Below are 25,831 nucleotides of genomic sequence, written 5' to 3'. Positions count from 1 at the left end.
AAGCGCCATCTACTTACGGATAATGTTCTGTTCTATTGTCACTAGATGGCGCTATTTCAATGGTCGACCAAAATAATTTGATTTCATGGTAATTCAAATTAAAAGGCACTCGGCACATGAATCTTAAGCTGTACATCTTTGAGGGTGTTAACTAAACCACGGCCGATGTATATTACCGGCGAAGTAGGTAGGTAGGTAATGAAGGATGTACCTAAGGATTAAGAAATAAAATGCAATAGTTAAAATTGACAATTGCTTATATTTTGTCCACTGTTCGGTGTTTATCATACACTATTACAACATTTTGCCAGCCTTAACAAAATGTGAGGACATTATCGTTACTTTATTAACATCAAGAGATGGAGAATTATAGCTAAAAGTACATTTTTATAGAGTTCTTTCTAACATTTTTAACATTTAATATTAAATATATTCGTTAATAAATTCATAATCTAGGTAAATATGTAGGTATATAAATTATAATTTTTTTTATGATAAGTTTTAACGTAACCTACGAGAAGAGTAACTCTTTTTTTAATTAATTGATTAGTTCTACCGAGGTAGGTATTAATCAATTACTATTTTAAAGGTCAGGGCATATCTGACGTAACATAGTGCATTTGTTATTATCAAGTTACATAATAATGTTATTAGATAAGTAGTTACTAACATTGAAATGCGTTTCAGACCGAAACACCGAAATGGTTCGTGGCGATAATACTCCCTTGGCCGAAGAAAGCTTTAATAAATAAGTACATACCTACTAATTTAAATAAAAATTGACACAGTAGTAATGCACTAACTTTTTCTGATACAGTGGCCAAAACTGGAACTAATGTCGTGACGGTCGTCATTTCATAAGATTTTATATCTAAAAGTTCATAACTTTTCAACTTTATTTAAAGTCATTAATAAATTGATAGTAACAATTTCGCTACATATGCGCCGACCTTAAATAAGCATGTGAGTAGAACTGGGATTGTATTAAGCTGATATAAGTACTGTTTATGCTAATTTAAATACATATTATTTCTCTTACAAAATAGAACAATAGTTTGATAGGTTTGGTTAATCCTTTGTTGGTGTCACATAAAAAGAGCGATAAAGTAAAAGTAGACAGACAAATTGTTTGGATACCGTCCACTATTGGATTTAGATGTGAGGGTCTTCTCCTTCCGTAAAAACGGACGGAGGTTCCGTGCCCAGGAATTGGCCTTATATATTTATGAAAGGTTCTAAATAAGTTCAAGAGTTTAATAACAGATGGCGGGCGTGTGATTCCTAAATAATTTAATACACATTACCGGCATGCAATGTAACCGTTTATTTGACACCTTATACACTTAATATGATAAATAAATAAACCACCAACCAATTTATCTGTAAATAATTTAAAATAGGTATGTATTTTAATACACGTTCTAATTTTACTGCTATTATTAACCACCTTCAAGACGTGGGTTGAACCACTTAAAATAAAAGGCCCTATATTATGTTTAACTTACTAAAGTACTAACTCATAAAAACATATAAGTAAATGACATCGTTTTTACTAAATTGTTTATCTGGATAAAAAAATATATAATTAGTGTACTTAGGTATTTAATACTGATAAAAAGTCTTACATACATTAAAAACTAAGTATATCCTGTAGAAACTCAAAGAACGCTATTATAATAAGCCTTGAGATTTATAAATTATTATATGTATCTAGGTATTACCAGTAATAAAATATATTATTACAAATATACTAATTTAGGTAATAAATAATTTACAGCAAAAGAATAATACCTGTACTAATATTTAAATAATTAATAACTGGTCATATAAATTTAGGTAATTTGAACTAGGTACCTAATAGAAAATGGCAAAAAGCACATGCAAATTATTATCAAGGCTGATTTTAAATAATAGCCGTATGAATTGACCCCTTCCGAAATTTAAAAAAAAGATTCACTAAATTAAAAGAAGAAGAGAAGAAAAAGCTACTGACAAAGAATCGAGACTATGAGAACAATACTGTTTTCTGCTCAAAACGTATTATTAAAATTTAATTATGATGAGTTACAATAAATAACAAACCCTCTTTCAGAAAGGAAGATTAATTAAAATTAGGTATTTTCTCTTTTCCCTCAATTGGGATTGTTTCAGTAGGTAGGTATTCATCGAAATCTAAGTAGATGTATAAAATGCAATAATTGTTTACTTTTTACAAAATATCAGCGCAGGACTCATCAGTGTCTACAAATAGTCAAATAATAAGATTACAGAACTTAATTTATACTTAGGTAAGTACTCAGTGATCGCTTACATTAGTTGTTTTGCATTTTATGTATGTATGTAGGTAGGTAGGTGACGCGGAATATCTGTAGATAGAAGTAGCTTCTAAGACTTAGTTCGGAATCACAACTTCACTGCTTTGTTCTGGATCTGAAAAACAAACAATACAAGAAAATATGTAATCTTCAGTGTATATAGGAACACGTGTCTCGAAAGGTAAAGAAAAAACATCGTGAGGAAACCTGCATACCAGAGAATTTTCTTAATTCTCTGCGTGTGTGAAGTCTGCCAATCCGCATTGGGCCAGCGTGGTGAACTGAGGCTTAACCACTGTCATTCTGAGAGGTGACTCACACTCAACAGTGTGCCGAATATGGGTTGCTAATGTTAGACAAAACTCTATGACAAATAATACTGTATGGGTATACCACTCTATCTATTAAATTCAAATTATTTATTTAGGTTATGCAGGTTGGTTGGATATGCAGATTTCCTCACGATGTATTCCCTTCACCGTTTGAGACACGTGTTATTTAATTTATTTTAAATTTAATAGTTTTTCTAACTCGGTTGAAATTTGATATTAATTGTTGGAAGTGAGTTTTGACATAGAAATTCTACAGGGCCTTCAAATGTCCTCGCAACTGGTTAATAAATTTCACCCGCTTGTAAAATATTAACAAAAAAGAAACACGTCACGAGGCAGCGATGCCGTCAGTCGCTTAGGTAAACAACGAGCCCAAATATTTGCTCACCCGTACCTAAAACGGTATCATCGTCGGTCCACTTTTTGCCCCGCATTCCCAGGAACCCCTGGCCCCGTCTTTTCGGCCAGGGACGGGGCAATAAAAACTTGATCTCCTGCGCCCCCGAGTTTTTCAAATCCTTCTTGCCCCGGACGCCGATGAATTTGCCCCGAAACGAGACGTCGTAAGGCCTTTTCACTTGCACAGACTTCTTTCCTCTGACGCCGTAGAATTTGCGTAGATTCGCCCGTTTTTCTACATCGTTCATCCTTTTTACACAAACAAAATAATATTAATCATTTTATTATATTTTATAACAACACTAGCTGACGCCGCACGGTTTCACCTGCGTGGTTCCCCTTTGGAATATGAGGATATTATATAGCCTATAGCCTTCTTCGATAAATGTGCTATCTAACTTTGAAAGAATTTTTCAAATCGAACCAGTAACTGCAGAGATTAGCGCGTTCAAGCAAACAAACACACAAACTCTTCAGTTTTATAATATTAGTATAGATTTAGGCCTTTTTGAAACAATTAATTTATATTCCACTGTCTACACTATTAGAGTAAACACAAACGCAAAGGTTTTTAGGTCAAGTTGCGTGAACGTAAATTGTTTTACATAACACAACAATGATCGAATGCTAGAATACTGTTTAAACTATGTGCTCTGTAACATGGTGCAGGTGACAGTTGCCTTATAACATTCATAATACGTACCTATTAATGTCGTGAATCGCGGCAAAATTTCAATATTGAAACGAACTGTCACCCGCACCATGCTATAGCGCACGAACTGGCCAGAAGCTTTAACACAAACTTCATATCTGCCATATAGTAATTTTGGGAGAAAGAAGAACTTAATACTTTACAGGACCTAAAACCACACAGTTTGAATCCTGGCTGGGTCAGGAAATGAAATATCATATTATTTTGTTTCGTTACAAAATAACTAATGCTCCTTTAAATAAGGAGGCCTTAAGTTGCTTAGAGAGGCTTTCACTTAAGTAATAAATAATCTAATTATCTTATTTCACGAGTTTATTGCAAAGTTACATCTCTGAAATTTAAATAAGTAATGACTATACCTTTCAGCAGAAACCTCGGGAGACACAGTGGATGCTTCATTATTCAAATTCAATCGCAACTTATTAAGATATTCATTAATAACTTCGTTCAAGATCGGATATTCTTCAGCGTTCAACGTTTCATCTTCGGCTGTGTAATCTATCTGGCCGATCAGAGAACCGGACTTCTTTGGTATATAGCCGTCCGAAGCAATCGAGTCTGGGTAATATTCTTTCTTGCCTCTCATACCTACAAACCCCATCGGTGCTCTCTTATAATCCATTTCCAAAAACGGATTCAAGCGATTGTTACTACTGAATTCTGGATAAGTTTCTTTCTTGCCTCTCATACCAACAAAACCCATCGGTGCCCTTTTGTAATCCATATCAAATAATCGCTCTAAGTCATTATCACTTTTGAAATCTGGGTAGCTTTCTTTCTTGCCTCTCATACCTACAAAGCCCATTGGTGCTCTTTTATAATCAATATCCGTAAAATGATTTAAATTGTTAATGCTTTTTAAATCTGGGTAATCTTCTTTCTTGCCTCTCATACCAACAAAGCCCATCGGTGCTCGTTTATAATCCATGTCAGAAAATTCGCTCAATTCATTGCTGCTTCTAAAATCTGGGTAACCTTCTTTCTTGCCTCTCATACCGACAAAGCCCATGGGTGCTCTTTTAAAATCCATTTCGGAAAGTTGATTTATATTAATACTGTCTTTGATGTCAGGGTAATCTTCTTTCTTGCCTCTCATACCAACGAAGCCCATGGGTGCTCTTTTAATATCCATTTCGGAAGGCGGATCGTAATTCTTCTTGCCTTTGACACCGACAAAGAACTGGGGTTTCCGCTTGTAGAACTCTGATTCGGCATACTCGTTGTATTTCTTGCCTCTCATGCCCAGGAATCCTTGAGGCACCCTTCTCACCACTTCTTGGGCGGTGACATAGCACATCAGGTGGGTGGTGAGCAAGAAGATAATGCACTTTGACACACCCATTTGCGCTAAGCGGATCTGAAAAGAAAGAACATTATATTTTAAAAAGAGTATCTTGAATGGATAATTTTTAGGTTCTTTGGGACCGTTCGTTATCAACCCATATTCTGCTCACTGCCGAGCTCGAGTCTCCTCTCAGAATGAGAGGGACTAGGCCAATAGTACACCACGCTGCCCCAAAGCGGATTGGCAAACTTCACACACGCAGAGAATTAAGAAAATTCTCTGGTATGCAGGTTTCCTCTACATGTTTTTTATATCTAACTCTCTAACTCTAGAAACGGAGGCAGAGGTCATATCCTCTGGGCTATCACGGCTAAAATTGCAGAAAATGTAAAATTTCTTCGTAATGAGCCTCCTACGTAGACAATGCATTTTTACATCTATGAAGTGCACACCACTGACAAAATTAACTTCTTAAGTGTCGCCGTACACGGGCTACATGCGACATCCACAAACGCCGCCAGCAAGAAGGGGCCACAAAAGTAGCTGAATCGCGCGAAAGCCACTTGTGGCCGTTGGTCGATACTACTCACATGTTTATTGAGATAAGAAAGAGAGGGGTGCGGAAATCGCGCGAGTAGCGTGTGGCAGCCTCAGACCAATTATAGAAGGACTAGTATAACCATCAGATTCACGAACAAAATTGTCTGTCATTTTCTGAGGAAAATGAGCTTAGATTTGGTATATAACTATACACTAAACTAGAAGCTTTTTGCCCGTTTTTTTACACCATTCTACTACACGAAAAGGTATGTTTACGGAGCTCTTTAACCGAAGAACACGATTACAACTATGAAACATCGACACTATAGAGACAGTTTTAATAATCGCATTAGATCGTTGATCATATACTTTGACAGAAAAGTAACGTCTAGCGAGGCAGGTCCTATACAATAATTTGTCTGAGGTGGCAGCGTTTAGTGTCGGCGTTTAGTAGCCGGTGCGGGCCACAAGAAGCGAGCAGCGACGTTTTGTGGTTGTGGCCAGTGGCCCGTGTGCGGGAGCCCTTAGGGCGTAAAGCTCAATGCCCAAATAAAAGTACGCCAATTTTACCCAATACTACATTCTACGTCCGTCCTCGTGGGAACGCAGTATTGTTCCAAGTCACACAAATAGTCGGGCAACGTGACACAGGCTGTGTGTTCACACGTCATTCGAGCGACATTAGCTGGCCACACAGTAATAATGCACAGCTGATGAAAAAAATACTGTGTCTTTTCATCAGCTGTGTGTAGGGTTGCCAACATTTTTTAAGAAAAATATAGTATTTTTTCAAATTCAGCCTTATTAAAGTATACTTAAAGAAAATATAGTATTTTACGAAATAAGCGGAAAAATACGTTTGTTTTTATAAAAACTATATTTATTTACACTTACTTATTACATTTTTATTGTCCTAAGTAATTAAATAAGAGATATTATAAGCTTTTTCACGGTAAATACCGAAAATGGGTTGTTATGGATGATATTGAATGATGATTTAGGATATGGATTTTTTTGTCTAAACTTAGCTATATTGTCGTTCGTTCATTGTCAACCCATATTCGACTCACTGCTGAGCTCGAGTCTCCTCTCAGAATGAGAGGGGTTAGGCCAATAGTCCATCACGCTGGCCCAATGCGGATTGGCAGACATACGCATTACGAAAATTCTCTGGTATGCAGGTTTCCTCACGATGTTTTTCCTTCACCGTTAGAGACACGTGATATTTAATTTCTTAAAAAAGGATTATGGATTTTTTTGTCCTAACTTAGCTATATTGCCGAAAAGAGCATAATAAAGGAAAATCCAAATAAATAATTGTATAAAAATAATACAAAATGGATGTTTTTAAAACGCATCCCAACTGTGTATCTCGTTCCAACGGGACGTAGAATCGAATGCAATATATCGCGGTGCACTTAGCAAGTAATGGCACCGAACATTTCGCCGAAATATGGCGTAAGCACATTCCCCACTTCGATGGAAAACATTGCTAATACAAAAGCCATTAGGGGAAAATAATTTTATTTATTGATATTGTGAATACCAGCGACTCGTTTGATGTCCTCAGTCCATCTAGTTGAGGGTCGACCAACTGCGCTTTTTGGATGCAGGTGGCTCAGGATCGTGATGTTTGTAAGTCGTTACAAAAGGCCTATGTCCTGCAGTGGACGTCCACCGGCTGATATGATGATGATGATGAAATGAAAAGGGAATAACAACTATACTTTTATCTCTAACAGTTTCTAAGTGGCATCGTAGCGGAACGCTAAATTTTATAAATCTTCTCTACGAGATAGCCCTTGACTACAATCTTACCTGATGGTAAGTGATGATACAATCTTAGATGGAAGCAGGCTAACTTGTTAGGAGGATGATAATCCACACCCCTTCCGGTTTCTACACGACACCGTACCGGAACGCTAAATCGCTTTGCGGTATTTTTGCCCATACGGTGGTAACTAGCCACAGCTGAAGCACAGCAGACAAGACCTGAGCCAATTTAGAAAATATTAAATCCTAAACAGTCTGAGATGGGAATCGAATCCAAGACCTCTTTGTTGAGAACCACAGCACTATCAATTGCGCCAAAGAGGTCGTCAAAACCTATCTTTCCATTATTAAAAGAATTTTCAAAATCGGTTCAGCGGTTTAGCCCTGAAAGCGTAACAAAGTAACAAACTCACTTTCAATTGCTCGCTAATAATATAGCTTTCCATTGGTGAAAATCCGTTAATTAGTTTTGAGTTTATCGTAATTAGACAGACAAACGCGATAAAAGACTTTGTGTTGTATAGATATACGTAGAAATACATAAATACACCAGAAATAAATACATACTATCACTGAAAGAGCTCTCTGGTAAAGAGCTTTAGAGTAGTAACTCTTGCGAGCTAAAAATAAAGGAAAATAATGACCAGAAGCGAGCTCTTTACAAGTTTTCCAAGAAGCGGGAAAAACAATGTAAACACTACCATTTATCTATGCGTATCTATGTTTAAAAGATAACTTTAACTGCCTCGTGTGTCCAGTGGTTATCTCATGAAGCTTCGAATGACGAATTCCTGGGTTCGAGGCTGAGTCGGGCTACACAACACAGTACCAAGCCTTTTTTTTATTTAGGAAATTTTCAGTGAAATCTCTCGGCCTGGTGTAGGGAAAGTGTTACTCATTTATCTTAAAGAAAATGTTAAAACGTCGGTCACAGAAGTTATCATTAATATCGTTAAATAACATAAAATTTAAAACTTTTATAAACCCCATGAGGTCATGAAATTATTAAAGTATTTTTCAGATATCATGGGTACGGTGACAGTTGCCTTATGACGTTCATAATACGAACTATTATCGTGAATAGCGATAAACTTTCAAGATTGAAACGAAATGAACGAACGAAGATCCAGCCAATCCACCTTTTTATAATATAAGTATATTATAAAGAGGTAAACTTTATAATATAGATTATTAAAAAGTGGTAATAATAGAGCAATTTTGTAGAAATAACAGTTTAATTTATAAGAGGGTATTTGATGCTTGAGCTTAGTTGTTTGTCAGGCAGCGTAGACACCGTCACGCTGCCAGTCGCGTTTGATGGATGATTTTGTGCAATGATGTTTTGTGTTATAATTGTTATTTATCATAACTTGTTTAATGTGTTTATGGAGAACAAGTCGGGCAGGGAAAGGCTAAAGGGATCCCTTAAACCTACTCCCAAGGTCACAAGTCCTGGGACCTGCTCGAGGTGTTTCCTCTACCACAAAATAATGAAACAATCACTGCTATTGGTCACGTCACAGTATTGTCGTGGGTGGCTCAAAAACGCCCCATACTAAATATAGCTTTTGTGTGACGTAAATCCGACGAAAAATCGTTAACTTGTATGGGCATTCAAACAAAATTACAGATGCCTTTGTTATTCGTTTATGTTTATATTTCTCATAATAAAAATGTCACCTGGAATATTAGGAACCTAAAAGTATACGATTTTTATATGAGTCATAAAAATCATATTCAAAGGTAGTCAAATACCCATTTGAAACGAAATAACTGAAATTTGGCCAGTAAGTAATTTCCTTTTGTGAAACGGTTTTCAAAAAAACATTGCATCTATACTAATATTATAAAGCTGAAGAGTTTGTTTGTTTGATTGAACGCGCTAATCTTAGGAACTACTGGTCCGATTTGAAAAATTCTTTCAGTGTTAGATAGCCCATTTATCGAGGAAGGCTATAGGCTATATTTTTTCCCTGTATTCTTAAGGTGACGGAAATCTTATAAACATTGAAGATAGTATGATCAGGGTGTACAATGTACATTGTACCTACATGAACAAAAACCTTAAAACAACTAATAACAATTTATTTATGCAACCCGGCTAACACTCACGTAATACAACGTCGGATTATTCCCGACTAGTTTCGAACCCATACGGAGCCCTTAGTCATGATCTGGTTCTTGCAACGCGGCACGATCCAAATTGTTTTCTTATAAGAATATTTGCTATATTTTTTTAATATGACTAATATTCCCATTCCCCTCCAACTAGTCGGGTATTTAGGAGTGGGCACGACAATAGACCAACGGGGCGGGGATCGAACCACCACCCCTGATGGTGGCGATGAGTCTGATCACTCTTACCGTTGAGCTATTGAGGCTCTGAAGGTTTGGTCAGTATGGGTTATTTCTTAATAAATTAATATGAATAAACTCACGATAGTTTACATTCACAAATTAATATTTTATATGTAACCTAAAAACACAGGCGTTCTAATGATGGAAAGGGTAGTAAAAAGTTGTACTTCAAAGTTAGAGCAGGCGATGATGATGACGCCTCATTAGTCATTTTACATCTCTTTCTCTTGTACGTAAAAATATTTACTGTCTCACACCAATCGCAGATTTGAGGTAAATATTAGTGCATGGGAATATATATAAAACACTAATTGACTTTGTACTCAATGATAATTTTATACTATAGATCGGTTACGTCCCTACAAAATCACACAGCATTCCGAGAGGAGACTCGTGCTCAGCAGTGTTAATATGGGTTCAGAGAATATTGTTGATAACGATGATTATGAGCATGATGTTCCGGAGGATAAGTTTTTTTTTTTTTTTTTTTTTAGGAGGATAAGTAGCTAAGTTACTTTTATAAAAACTTTTTATAGAAATTGTACCAAAGATCAGGGATGCCTCTTGAAATCTGTGTATATTTTCCATGTTGCGTATGTAAGTATTTGTATAGTTACAAAAGGCTCGCTCCAGAGGCTCGCCCATTGTACAGCGCTTGTTAGCGCGCAGGCCAGTGTCAACTGCCGACACTGGCGGCGATTTACAAAGAGATTTACTTACTGAACTATTATGGGTTCTTTATATCAAACGTTTTGAAATCACATACCTACTGGTATTGCAAAATAATTGTCATAAAATCCTAATAACTTTGAGCCAATTTACCTATACTCTTACAAATCTACTTTACCAGTGTAGTGTAACTTGAACTAATAAGGGCAGGTATCAAATCAAATAAAATCTGATGAAAGTAAGTAAAAAAAATATTATTCGAGAGACGAATATCTTAGCATTCCATGGATTCACCGTGCAGGTGCCGGGTCCATCACGTGGTAGAGAGAAAAACACCAAGCAAAGTCCAGGACTTGGGACTACTGGATGTAGGGTTAAGGAATTGTCTTTTGTGGGTTTGGGTGTACTCTTCTATAACAAGATCCCCAAGACTGTGATGGACTTGCCAATGCACAACTTTAAGCAATGTGTTAAAAAACATTTACTTAGTCGAGGTTACTACACTATTGATGAGTTCCTTAACGACAAAGGTGCTTGGAGGCCATTAAATCAGCTTCCACCTTCACACAGGAAATAAAACTATAAGAAATTGTAATTTAATTGTTATCAAATGTAAATTGTAATACTATATGACTTTTTCAAAAGAGCAACTGTTGAGTTTCTTGCCGGTATCTTCTCAGCAGAACCTGCCTTCCGAACCGGTGGTAGAATCTTTACAAATAGTCAACTGACGTGTCAAAAGTGCTTGTAAACTGAGCCTACTTGAAATAAATGAATTTTGAATTTGAATTTGAATTTTGGAATTCCTTGACGATCGATCAACACTCTGCTTGTGTTGTTCTCCCTGCCTAGCCAAATTTGCTAAGATCCTATTAGGACAGCTTTGGATACTCGATCTAATAAAGAACTAGCTGCACTTCTAGAGAGGCCAAGGTCTTTCAGGAAGTTATAAAGATTGAAAAATAATTGTCGTAAAAGTCTAATAACTTTGAAACAATTAACCTATACCCACCTATCTTATCTTTCTACCTATATTATCAGTGGTGTAGCGTGCCTTGGAAGGGTCCTATATCAAAATTAGTTGGGGCCAAAATTAGTTTGGGGGGAGGGGGGACTGTCCCGCAAAAGAAAAAAAAATGCTTTCTTAAAATAAATAGGACAGTGACTTAAACAATGTAGGATGCTTCCAACTTATAACAATCACACACGTGACTGGACACGTCACTAATATGGTCGGTGACTATCCAACAAACTTATACCATTTTTTAAATTCTTTACAAGTTGGTCCTTGATTACAATCTAACTTGATGTTGATGGAGTGATAATGCAATCTAAGATGGAAGCGGGCTAACTAGTTAGGAGGAGGATGAAAATTCACACCCCTTTCGGTTTCTACACGACATCATACCGGAACGCTAAATCGCTTGGTGGTACATCTTTGACGGTAGAGTGGTTACTATCCACGGCCGAAACCTGCCACCAAACCTGGACCAATTAAGAAAACCACAATCAGCCCACCTGGGGATCGAACCCAGGACCTCCGTCTTGTAAATCCACCGCACACACCACTGCGCCACGGGGGCCGTCAGCCTCTTCCAAGAAAGTCCGTATTTATTTTAGACTGCATCGTACTTAACATCAGGTGAGAATGTAGTCAAGGGTTAACTTGTCATAGAATATAAAAGTCCAGACACGCAATGTCTACTTTCACATTAAAGCATAGATATTCAATTTACTAGATAAGTTTATGATAAGCTTAGAAGCATGCGTTTGGCTCAGTTCTGCATTTTGCACATTACAGTACTATTGACCTCAATAATATTCCGCTGGCCGATTGGATCATCCTCTTAACGTTACCGCGTCTAAACCGAAGCGTGGTTTGATTGCCTCATCCAATTTATATTTATTTATTTTATCTACCCTCATATAGTAAAACATCAATTATGAAAATAAAAAATATCATTATGAAACAAATTATTCAAATGCAAACGTAATTAAATAAAATTAAAGCGAAGACTTATAACGATATCTCGGAAACCGCTTGACATATAGAGTTGAAAATTGGCAGGGAGGTAGTTTATAGTTAGTAGATGTCCGCTAAAAACGAGTTTTGCGAGAGAGCCAGATTAAAGAAGATTAGGGGGGGGGCATATAGTTAAAATAGCCGATGGACGTTGAAATACCCAGGTGCTGGAATGGCGACCCCGCACTAGAAAGCGCAGTGTTGGTCGACCCCCCACCAGGTGGACTGACGACATCAAGTGAGTCGCAGGGATTCGCTGGATGCAGACGGCTCAGGATCGTGATGTTTAGAAGTCCCTACAAACGGCCTATGTCCTGCAGTGGACGTCCATCGGCTGATATGATGAAGGGCGGGCGAAGTCGCGGGCGTCCGCTAGGTATATCACATTGCAGTGTAACTTGCCTTGTTGGTCCAATGGTTACTATGTGGCTTTGGATCACGAGGTCCTGGGTTCGAATCCGGAGTCACGCTATGAGATACTCAGGTTTTCTTTCTTCTAAGAAGTTTTCAGTTAAATTCTCAGCCTGGAATTCTTTGACCTGTACCTCGGAGAGTACGTTAAGCCGCCGGTTCCGGTCACTATCATTAACATCTAAATGAAACATTATCATCCTAAGAACGTCAACTCACATTGGAGAAGCGTGCTGGGCCAAAGCTACATATCCCCTCTCCTATACGATGGGAGGCCTGGCCCTGTAGTAGCCACAGAATACAGATGTACAGGACTAGGCTGTTAAAATAGGCTGATAATAATTATATGAAGCTTATCTTATACATATAGCTGCAGTGTAAGTTTACTAGGTACAGATACTTAGACAACTAAATAAAATGTTTCCTCCTGTAAAATTCTTTGATATTCGTAGCTGTACCAAGGTAACTTATTAAAGAATATCCAATTAATAAATCTTACACGAAAATAAAATAATAAAATACCTACGCTATTAAATTAAGAACTTTACGCTGAAATCCCAGCGGAACACTTAAATAAACAAGACAATAAACTTAGAAAAATAAACAACAGTGTTTAAGGTTTGTACCTCTCTTCATCAGAGACCATTTTGCAAGTTCAACTTAGGATTACTTTATTTATATTAAATAGAATAGTAGCAATGAAGTTGATTATAGAAATAAAGAAATAAAAGTAACAAAAAAAAAGAAAAATTAAAAAGAAATTGCTTATTAAATGACTCGTGCTGCCAAAAGAACCATACATAATAGTTTGTTAGGGTTAGGTTGATGAAAAGAGGGAAATTAAGCTATTACGTAAACTAAGTAAGTACATATTCTGTTATTTTAGCTACTTACATCAATTTTATTATTGACTTTCGTAGGGTTACTAATTTTTTTTTTAATTATCGGGGAAAACTGTGTCGCATAAGTTTTTTAAGAAGATCACGTGAACAAAGTGACCTAATAGTGAAAGTCTAAGATTAAGTTATTGGACATTATCTTGGTATAATAATAATAAATTTTTAATAATGTTTTGTATTTTATACTTATATTGTTAAAAATTTAAAAAAAAAGAAGTAATAAATAAATGAGAGACAAAAATACATTATAAGTTTAGGTTAAAGCTAAATTACTAATTAGTTACATAAGTAGGCTAGATCGTAATTTTATGAAATACCAATTTGTACTCTACAATAGAGAAAAAAAAATGTATGTACCTATTCCATTCGCAATAACATTTTTGTATAGAAAGTTGTGTTTCTCTAAATTCTACTTGAACTTATATAAAATTGATACCCACACCGTAGTAGATACCTACTACCTATTTATGACGTCAGCTTTTATGTTTCCCATAAAAAGATACTGTTATCCCTTGAGCTGCTCGCTAGATATTACATCAAAGTATTAGTTGTTTAGAATTTCACCCTAATATTTGTGTATAGAAGTACTAGCAGACCCCCCGCGGTTTCACCCGCGTAGTAGCCCATCATGTGGTAATAAGGGGATAAAATATAGCCTATGACACTCACAAATAACCTAGCTTTCTATTGCAAAGAGAATTTTAAAAATTAGTGTCTCACAATATTAGTAAATATGTTTTTTGGATAAAAATGGATGATTGTTACTCTTTCACGCAAAAACTATTGTATGGATATGGCTGAAATAAGGAATGGAGACAGATTTTTCATTGAATTAACACATAGGCTACATTTTATTCCGCTAATTAGACTAATTATAGGGTACCCGCAAAATTCAGAATTTCATGTTAGAGAAGGTGGTAAAAGCCTCAAATCAGAACCTCGTGATCCGAAGATGTTTATGCTAACCTGCTTACACATCAACAGATCACTGGGTCTGGTCTGGTCTGGTCTGGATTCGGGTCCTGGGTAGGCTATGAAATATTTTAGGTTCCCAAGAAATTTTCAAACAATTTGCCTTGGAAAACCCTATAAGCTTTCAGTCCTGGTTCTCTTTAGCATCTGATAGTGATACATGAATTTACCATTATCACAATAAGCCCTTCAACTCACATTGAAGCACCGCGGTGGGTATTCACATTGGAGCTCCATATTGCTCTCATGTAAGGAAGAGAGAAGTGACCCAATAAAAAAATAAATTAAAATAAAAGCAGGCTGTTGGAATGGGTTGATAACGATGAAAATAAAGTCAGTCAAAGATCATTTATTTCAATTAGGCTTAATTTAAGCACTTTCGAAACGTCAGGTAATAATATTTTTAGATAATGGTGATAATAATTGGTCAAGAACTGAAAGATGATAAATTTAAGGGCGTACTAGTAAAAAACAAAATCGTCAGTTTTGTTGAAAATTAAAAATAAAACCAAGTGTAGTGGTAGGTAACATTTTAGCTGCAGCAATCTCCTATCGGGTATCGTCCCTTTAGCGAGACGTTAACAACAATGCAATATATCGCAGAGCACTTTAGCGCCGCGGAGATGGGAACACATTTTTGCATCCTTTTTAAGGTTCCCTAGTCGAAAGGAAAAACGGATATAATCACCCTGGATGGGATACGTTATATAATATCTGCATTTCAAATATCAGCTTAATTCAAACTTTTGAAATGTTTGTTTAATTAACTTAGGTACCTAAATAACAACATCATCTTCAAACAAGAAATAAAATAAAATAATATTTTGTGTACGGAATGATGATTTTAAACGACCAATTTTTGAGTTTATTGCCGACTCTTTTTCAGCAGAACCTGCCTTCCGAACAGGTGGTTAGAGTCTTTTCATATAGCTAAATTGACGTTTCAAAAGTGCTTGTAAACTAAGCCTTCTTGATTGAATTTACAGTATCATCAACAAGCTTTAAGGTGCTCTTTGCTGGACTAGTTTCATGTCTTTTTGCTTAAACTCGAGATTCTTACAGGTCTCCTCTCTTCTTTATTATCACAATATCCATTTATTTAGCCTAGTGAAGTCGCTGTATTGCAGTTTAAAGGGTATGTATTGATTTCCAGTAAATTTCAGACAAAATGAAGCTTAAATTCTGGACGACGAACACGAACCCGCGTTTAAAAAAAAATATTGAACTCTTTTTGGAATTTATATTATTTATGTTTAATATAAGATGAAATCAGGCAGCTTTATTGTTTCACCAGGCATTTCTTCTTATAAATAACTCCTGTATTTGATAAAGATAGTCCTGTCTACATTACAATTCATAAATGTAGGATTTTCTGCGTGATTTTCAAAATATCTTACATCCGGCGATGTCGTGGGCGGTCCGTCCATTTTCATATATCCTAAAGCAAATTCAAACATATCGCCCCTATGTCCTAAGCACAAGCAATGCCATCTCCCGTATTCGCTGCACGTAGGTTCTTAATGAAAAACGTAACAAAATGTGACCTCCATAACGCCATTATTGTGGCATGGCCGCCGCTTAATTTTACTACCCGCGCGTCTCGAGACACATGTTTCAGTCAAGCGTGATCCCTAATTTTATTATTATTTATTAGCCTATTGCTTCGCCTGGGGACGAGATAGACGTCTAACAATTTGTCGGACGTATGTTGTTAGACAAAGAATGGAGATAATCAGAGTTGTTATGATTAGAAAGAAAAGAGGGCAAGAGTGTTAAGTTATTCAATGCGTATAAAACAAATGAAAACATCGCAATCTTCAGCGCAAACTGAACACTTTTCTAGTTGTGGAAATTGAACCCACGACTTTGCCATTATTATTTTTTTAAAGATACTTAAACAATACACATTACTATGAGTACTAAGATAAATGATAATAATATTCATATACATTAATATCATCATCATTATCAACCCATATTCGGCTCACTGCTGAGCTCGAGTCTCCTCTCAGAATTAGAGGAGTTGGGCCAATTGTCCACCACGCTGGCCCAATGCGGATTGGCAGACTTCACACACGCAGATAATTAAGAAAATTCTCTGGTATGCAGGTTTCCTTCACCGTTTGAGACACGTGATATTAAATTTCTTAAAATGCACACAACTGAAAAGTTGGAGGTGCATGCCCCGGAACGGATTCGAACCCATACCCTCCGGAATCGGAGGCAGAGGTCATATCCACTGGGCTATCACGGCTATATATTATACTACGTATATACTACATATATACTTATGTAATGTATAAATACACACAGACACTGGAAAAACCCCATGCTCATCACACAAATATAAATACACAAGTCATTACCAACTGCACCAGCTGCAGGTATAAAAAGCCCAATAAACAAAACTTCATTAAAATTTTGTTAAAAAAACATTAGAACGTTATGGAAAAGACCAATAAACAAAATTTCATTAAAAAATTGTTATAAAAACATTAAAATGATGTACTCAAAAGAAATTAAAAGACAACAAAGTAATACAAAGATCAAACCCAAAAAACCGTTTACAGAAGAAATCCCCCACGACACGTGAGACGAAGCTTCAAAGTGCGCCAATTATTTATTTTCGACACATGAGGCATGAGCCGATGGAATCTTCGTCAATTAAGTTTCCTCTCGATTTAGCTTCAAGCGCTACTTTTTCCACTCTGCCCTTTGTACCTTGTGTGTGAAGGAATCGCTACGGAAAACCAATTAGATCGTAAAGCGTTGAGCGAATTCGTAAATAAAATATTTATTATAAATATTTTGTGACACAAAAATGAACGTTTCTTTGTCTGTTTTTAACGTTATTTATTAATTTTATTGAAAAAGTTTTGAATTGAATAAAATCAGAGTATCACTGTATGGCTGTGATTAACGATCGTCATATAATGTGACGATTCTATTTGTTTTTTTACGTAATTTTAGATGTAAAAATATGATAGGTACATAATTAAAAAAATGCGGTTAGGGACCGTCTTTAGGTTCTTTTACTTCAATATTAAATATAAATAGCGAAAAAAAAACCTGCCAGTAAATTAAAATGATAACATTATCAAAAAACAACGCATTGTCAATCCAGCCTTGAAGTCATCTTAATGCTATTTAAAAAAAAAAAAAGTCTAGAACAGCCTCTGTAGACATATAGGTAGGTACTATATCTATATTCCATCTACGTGAACTTCCAAATATTTTTTGCTTTGATTGAAGCTTTTGCGTTACGTGACGTTTTCTGCCATTTTTTTTGTAATGTACCTACGTGTAATTTCGTTCTTAAAATATAGATGGCAGATGCAACTACAAACAGGCTCTAAGCGATGTACCTCCGTAGGCCCCCTATTCATAAGACTGCGAGCGACCCGAACGTCAACCTCAATTTTAAAAGCGTAGATTTTTAAATTGCTTTAATTTTCATGTGCTCGATTTTTTGACGGTCATCTTTAGTGCCTCCCTTGACGAAATTCCCTAAGCTATTACTTTAATAACTTATAGACTAATCCAGGACTGACTGCGAACTTTTGGTAGGTTGCGGTTGGATAGTGACAAATCTCATGATTTTGTTATCAACCAATTTTCTTAGAAGTTCTCTTCTATAAAATAGGTAGTTGACTAGTTGAGTTTTACGTTATAGAGTTCGTCCGGAGAATAGTCGCAGTGCTTTTTTGCCACCAGGCTGTTTTGCTATTTCAGTCTGCACGGGCCCTAAATTCTAGAGGAAAATAGTTTAATGGCAACATCATAGCTCTTATGTATTAGTACGTAGTTGATACGCAAACGTTATTAAGTTCGCGACGGAATATTACGTATTATAAAAATATTGCAGTGAAAACTGCCAATAACAACTCTGAAGTGAAGCTCAAAGCTCTGCTTATAGCTTATATCATTAAATGCAATTCCACTCCTGCCATACTAATACGATGATATTGAAAACAAATTCTTGGTATTTTTATAGGAAGCACTTGGTGTATCAAGAATAGAATTTGCTTTTCAGCTTGGAGATATTTTTTTTACAGTTAATCCTAGACTGCGGCCTAACTAGTGGTTCTAATATGTCTCTTATGTTTCACAATCAATCGTCAAGTCCCAGTTTTAACTGCATATACGCCTTTTACGTGGAGTTAATAAACCTAAAATCGGAACTACGTGTTTATTCTAGCACCGCCCTCAAACCGTCAGTAAGATCGGTAGATCATATATGCATATTGTTATTTATCACTTTTTAGTTTTACATTTGTGTTTTTTTTTTTGTAAAGATTTTATGTCAAATATGTTAAGAATTTGAAAATTCTCTTAACGGAATTAAGTGGGGGTTAAAAATCACGCAATTCTGGCATAGAAGTCTGGCACTTTTTCTACTTATATTACGGAAATTCTCATTGACTACAGTTAACGTATCAAATGCAATGGTGCTACAATAATTACGAATAAAAATTAAATTTAAAAACTATAACCCGACTACGTAAAAAGGGGTCTAAAAAGAACGAAACAAGAAAATATTTCAGATTGAAATAGAGAAATGCATAGGAACAAAAATGGTCATGGTAGAGCCGTGGTGGCTAAAATGCACACAACTAAAAAGTTGGAAATTCATGCTCCGGACCGTATTCGAACTTACGCCCCCCGAATCGAAGGCAGAGGTGATATGTTATGACGTATTCTGGGCTATCACGTCTCGTGGTGAAGACTATTGGCGTATCTATGATTATTACCTATGGGGTCTGGCCCCCCACATCAAGTCTATTATCAGTATATAGAATTCCAGATCGGTAGCCAAAATCCTAGGATGGCCACAGGTCCATTCCAGACCAAACCCCCCCCCCCCCTCCTATATACGCTATGTCAACAGAACTTTACTAGGTACTGATTGTCTATCGCAAGTTTCCATTCCCTTACAAAGTGAAGGCTGTTTATAAGTATGACGCCATTCAATGTATTGTGACAATATCTTGCGCTTCGCACTTATGAATGCAATATCTCAGTGGGCGGCGTAACTTTACGTGAAACTTTCCTTGTTCAATCAAGTTGAGTCTTGTTGTTGAATTTTATATGTATTTTTCATATCAGGTAAGTTTTAATAAAGTTAAATGAATTTTTATTGCGCAAGTCGAGTTAGACTAGTTTCGCGACAAGGATAGCTACCTGCGGTAAACGGAGAGTTTAGCTATTTATAGAAATCTGATTTTTAGAAGATGTACATAAGAAACAAATCATACCCAATTTATTGTAATAATTATTCAAATCATGCCCACATGCGTGGACAGCCAGGCTGATCCATTGACCAAAAAAGTCAGCTCAGCAGTGTAACCAGTCAAGGCAATTAGCTGTGTGCTTGTGATTGTGATATACATTAGAGATTCTTTATATGTCAATGTCATGTAATTTAAAATTCTAAATTCATTTATTTGAATTATGAATTCACAACAACACACATTACTATCCATCCCAAAAGTACGCGTAAATTGTTTTATGGGTAAAAAAGATAGCTGATTTCACCCTATAAATGTATATAATACATAATATACATACTTGTATTACATATAGACACCCAGACACTGGAAAACAGCTATATGAGCAGCATGGCTGTTCTTTAGTGTCTATGAGCATGGTTGCTCTTCAGTGTCCATGAGCATGGCTGTTCTCAGTGTCACACAAATATTGGAAATCGAATCCGCGACCGTGGGCAGAGAGTAGGGTCACTACCCATTGCGCCACGCGGCTTTCACTCTTCAATAAAACTATTTTAATAAATAAATACACAGACCTTAACAAATCCTGTGGGTCACAATCAAAAAATTTCTAAAGTAAACTTTGACCTTAATAGAAAAAAAAAATCTAATCACAAAATGAAACTTTTAAAACAAGCAGTTACATGCACTTATGCGTATAAAGTGACTCGGAATATGACGACAGTCAAATGTTTCCACTTTAGCAGTATAGTTCGTGCAATACATGTGAGTACAAAAGTGTTATTGGTGTAGGTATTATATTTTTGGAAAGCTCATCAATATATTTACTCTCATATTATCTAAGTATACAAATTATAAAACAAAGTCCTCCGCCGCATCTGTCTATAGTATCTGTCTGTTCACTAAAACCTCGCAAACTACTTATGTGGTTTTTACCAAAGAGTGAGGAAGGTTTTGTAAATTTTGGAGCTAACAGAAAAATCATCAATTGTTCAATTGATGATGATGATCAATCTTTTTGAGATATAAATAAACACATTCCGCTTTAAAGAAGGGGCTCATTTATGAAGAGTATGCCACAGAATATGTCAGACATTCATATACTCATCCCATTAAACCAATAAAAAAAATATTGAGACATCTAAAGTCTAAGAACGAAAAATAAATTCTACTTGCTACCTTTAGTACTTTCAGGTATGTCAGTCAGGCAGTTAGTAATTCCTATGACATAATTATTTTATTTCATTATGTTTCCACTAAAACTAGAAATCGTGAGTTTTTCTAAAGCCGTTTTTTACGAAACTGTACTCGATAAAATAATATTTGCACAAGATACCAAATACATTATTCTATCAAATGATATCGTGACATTTAGGAACTTTTACTAGTAAAAACATGACAAAAAGTTAGTATCTAATTGCTGGTAAAAACACTAGTTGGTTAGAAGTATCTACGAGTACTTATAAGTAGATTATCGTTATCTATATTAATGTCACTATTATTAATGATGATTAATAGCATTATTACAGATAGCGAAAATAACTCTTTAAAAAAGATAGTTAAGTAGCATCCTACTTGAACTATCTTTTTGAGGGTTATAGGTGGTTAGGATCTTACATCGAAAATCTCATTTAGGTAGACATATTTTGACAACAACGGGTTACTCTGTTGTGTTGTGTGTGCAATTGTGTTTTCTGCTTAAAAGTTCCAATTTTTCTCTAGGCAAAAATTAAAAAAAATACAGTTAAGAGAATTTGTAGTGAAAAGGTACAGGACATGAGATGAAATGTTACCTACTAATATAATGTGGATACACTATACTAGTATATCAATAACTCCCACAGATACAGAATACAGCTGTCTCTCTTTTGTCCCAACACAACAAAAGGGACAGCCGGTACCGAAAACCGGTTTGGCGCTATTGGTCGATTTGTCTTGACGAGATAATGTCGTGGTTCTCATAATAATATTAGGCTTACAGGTTGCTATTGATATCATATTTTTGTTAAAAAATGACATATCCAGTCTGCTCGCTTGATCACGGTCATCATCATCATCTTCATCACCATCATCGTCATCATCATCATTTTATGCTCAGAGTTAAAAAATAGAAGTACGAAGGAAAAAAGCTTATCGATGTTATGTTATCACTAATGTAGTGATAAGGTAATGTTAATGTGTTTATACCCTTGGACAAGGGGAGACTCAATTTTGATAAGTGGATTATTAATCAGTTCATTCTGTTTTAATTTTTTTATCACTATCATTATTATAAGCCCATTTTAATGACCCACTACAGGCAGGCTTTCCTCTTTAAAACAAATAAAACAAAGGGGATATGGAGTTGAGACCCACAATGTTGCTTCGTTGCCAGCACTTTTTTATGGTTACAGGGGGAGTTAGGTAGGCCTAGCGTGATAATTTTTGACTCATTAAAGATCATTATGTCTTTTTCCTGCGAAGTGTTGCTGCGTATGTTTATAAACGATGGTTTTTTACCATTAGGCTATCAACAGGTCATACCTATGCTTGGACTATCATAAAATGGACGTTTTGTCATAAAATTAATGTTTTGACGGCCTCTGTGGCGCAGTGGTGTGCGCGGTGGATTTACAAGACAGAGGTCCTGGGTTCGATCCCCGGCTGGGCCGATTGAGGTTTTCTCAATTGGTCAATTGTTGACATATACGAAATTGAGATCCTATGTAACAAATGTCATCCGGTGCCTACTTCGTAAACATCATACAGTAGGTAAATTACATTTTTCAGTTGATTTTATGTTAATTTTAATAAGCTGTTAATAAATACCAAATTAGTGTACCAGATATGGCTGGTGAGGGGCTTCGGCCGTGGCAGTTACCACCCTACCGGCAAAGACGTACCGCCATGCAATTTAGCGTTCCGCTACGATGTCGTATAGAAAACAAAAGGGGTGTGGATTTTCATTCTACTCCTAACAAGGTAGCCCGCTTCTATCTTAGATTTCATTATCACTGGTGGGATTTTAGTCAAGGTTAACTTGTAGGGAATATAAAAACGTAACTAAAATTTTTAAAAATAAACGGATAAGACTAATGCCTGCCATTGATGGTCAATTATTCTCACGTTTCTTGAATTTAGCTTGATAGACTTTAACTTTCTTTTCTTTCTTTCTAAAACGTTGGCGCGGTTCAAATTAGTAGTAAAGTTAAAAATATGATGCATTTAATACTCGCCCCCAACAATAGAACAGAGTGGTACAATTAAATGGGGTGTAAACTGAAGTTGTCAACAAGATGGACTTCAGCAGTTTTATAAGTACTAAAAACTCTCACCGGGAGCTCAATAAAAGCTATATTCGTGTTTATTATTTTCTACCTTGACAACCTCTCTGACTCAGTTGCAAGTGCTCTGGCTCTCAATACTGAGGTCTTGGGTTCAATTTTTTTTTATTCTTTACAAGTTAACCTAAGATGGAAGCGGGCTAACTTGTAAGGAGTAGTACGAAATCCACACTCCTTTCAGTTTCTACACGACATCGTACCGGAACGCTACGTCTACGTAGCTTGGCGGTACGTCTTTGTCGGTAGGGTGGTAACTAGCCACGGCCGAAGCCTCCCAATAGCCAACCCGGACCAGCCAATTCCCAGCTCAGGCCAGTTTCATCATCATCATTATCAACCATTGGACGTCCACTGTTAGATAATAGGCTTCTTGAAAATATAATTCATCACGGTCTCGGACCGCCAGCATCCAGCCGCTTCTTGCAACCAGCATGATGTCCTCGATCCATCTAGTGGGGGGTCGATCAACCTTGCGCTTTCCGGTGCGGGGTCGCCATTCGTGCACCTTGGGACCCTAACGTCCATCGTCTCTTCGAACTATGTGTCCTGCCCATTGCCACTTCAACTTCCCGACTCGTTGAGCTATGTCGGTGACTTCTACGGATATCCACATTTCTGATCATACCATACATTTTTCTAGTTTTCGAAACGTTTGCGATCGTAGAAAGAGAATCGATATGCCACTTGGTTACAGGGGCAGGTGTTATCGCAGTCAAGGACTAACTTGTCAAAAAATTTAAAAAGCTACTTGCTTCTATAGCTTTCTAGACTTAATTTTCTCGAAAGTATCATAAAAATCAACATACTTATTCAAATGTCATCAGCACAATTTAAGAACCAAAATTGAATATTATCAGCATGTCGAGAATTTAAAGATCTTCGTTTTAATAAGTATATGAAACTTTGATAATATTATTATTCATGAGTTTGAAATAGAATTGATTCCTTTTAAAAATATAAAGCTATATTTCCGTACGAGCGAGGGAAAAAGCTATTTCCATACAAAAATACTTTTAGAAACCAAATTATTGATAGCTGAGTAAGTTATTAAAGTTTTAAACTGGCGGCCACAATGGAAGGTAAATTGAGCAGCAAATCATTCAACTCATAAACACGACTAAAACAGTTTCGTCGAGCTCTCGGCAATTTGCCGTTCAGTTTATTTCATTGGATACAGTCGAAACTAAAATCTGATACAAAGTTAGCTATTGGGATAGCAACGGGAATTGCCAAATTAAATTATGGGAATCTCTCAACAACTTCAAGGTTCTTGATAATAGTGAGTTTATAGAAAAATTTGTAAACGACAAAAAAGCTAACTCATGAGTTGATTTCTAAACTTCTTTATAGCTGTGAGATGGTAAAAATGGTTGAGTTTATTGTAGAGTTCTTCTCTTTTGATCGTTCATAAGTCAGATACTTTAAATATAAATAATTTATTAACAACACAATGAAAGAAATTTATTTTCTATGTATTTATTGAATAAATTATTATTATTATTATTATTATTTTATTCATTACAAGTTAGCCCTTGACTACAATCTCACTTGATGGTAAATCGCTTGGCGGTACGTCTTTGTCGGTAGGGTGGTAACTAGCCACGGCCGAAGCCTCCCACCAGCTAGACCTGGACCAATCAAGAAAACCTCAATCGGTCCAGCCGGGAATCGAACCCAGGACCACCGTCTTGTAAATCCACAGCGCATACCACTGCGCCACGGACGGCCGTCAAAAGATTACCGAATCAAGAAGGCAATTAAAACTCGAAGGCAAAGATACGATTTAACTCATAAAGTACTCCACCGATTTTTGAAATCTTTCACCATTAGAAAACTACATCTTCACCGAGTAGGTAACATGCTATATTTTATTCCTGTATTTACACGGGAACTGCGCGAGTTAAACCGCGGGAAGTCTGCTAGTAATAATTTGTACGATTTAATAAAGGGTGTTTCTTTTGCTCGCAGAATCAGGTGAACAATTAATTTCAATCATTATAAGTAGACTGTACCCTCATTAAAATTAAACGCTGTATTTGCTTAAAAGCGTGTGTTTACTCACAAAATATCCTTAAATAACTCATATTTATATTTTAAACGTCCGAGTAAATCTAAATAACTCTTTGAAAATATGTTTGTAAAATTTGAATTCGAGCAATAATTTAAAAGAATTGATATTTTCAAAAAAAGTTACATTTATCTCTCGTGTCGTTCAAATTGTGATATCGATTATTTTTTTATTTTATTTTTTTTTTCAAAATCAAAAATCATTTATTTCAAGTAGGCTCAATTTACAAGCACTTTTGACACGTCAGTTGACTATTTGTAAAGATTCTAACCACCGGTTCGGAAGGCAGGTTCTGCTGAGAAGATACCGGCAAGAAACTCAACAGTTGCTCTTTTGAAATGAAAAAGTCAGACAGTATTATAATTTACAATTGATAACAATTACAATTTCTTATAGTTTTACTTCCTGTGTGAAGGTGGAAGCTGATCGAATGACCTCCAAGCACCTTTATCGTTAAGCAACTCATCAATAGTGTAGTAACCTCGACTAAGTAAATGTTTTTTAACACATTGCGTAAAGTTTGC

The 25,831-nt window shown here is 36.0% G+C and overlaps 1 protein-coding gene across 1 annotated transcript in view; it reads right to left on the bottom strand.

Annotated features, from left to right (window-relative positions):
- Window positions 1-239: 239 nt before the first annotated feature.
- LOC112043387 (tachykinins) overlaps window positions 240-25,831 on the bottom strand; it is a 67,496-nt gene continuing 41,904 nt past the window's right edge. Inside the window, exons 2-4 of the mRNA XM_024078787.2 lie at window positions 4,118-5,115; window positions 3,042-3,295; window positions 240-2,430 (exon numbers count right to left, since the gene is read on the bottom strand). Coding sequence (XP_023934555.1) covers window positions 2,393-2,430; window positions 3,042-3,295; window positions 4,118-5,115 — 1,290 coding nt within the window. The 3' untranslated portion in view covers window positions 240-2,392. The remainder of the gene's footprint in view (window positions 2,431-3,041; window positions 3,296-4,117; window positions 5,116-25,831) is intronic.

This window comes from Bicyclus anynana, chromosome 22 (genome assembly GCF_947172395.1).
Source record: "Bicyclus anynana chromosome 22, ilBicAnyn1.1, whole genome shotgun sequence".
In the NCBI taxonomy this organism is placed as follows: Eukaryota; Metazoa; Arthropoda; class Insecta; order Lepidoptera; family Nymphalidae; genus Bicyclus; species Bicyclus anynana.
The sequence above is the reverse complement of the archived record's forward strand: the minus strand, read 5'-3'. Positions and strand labels throughout refer to the sequence as shown.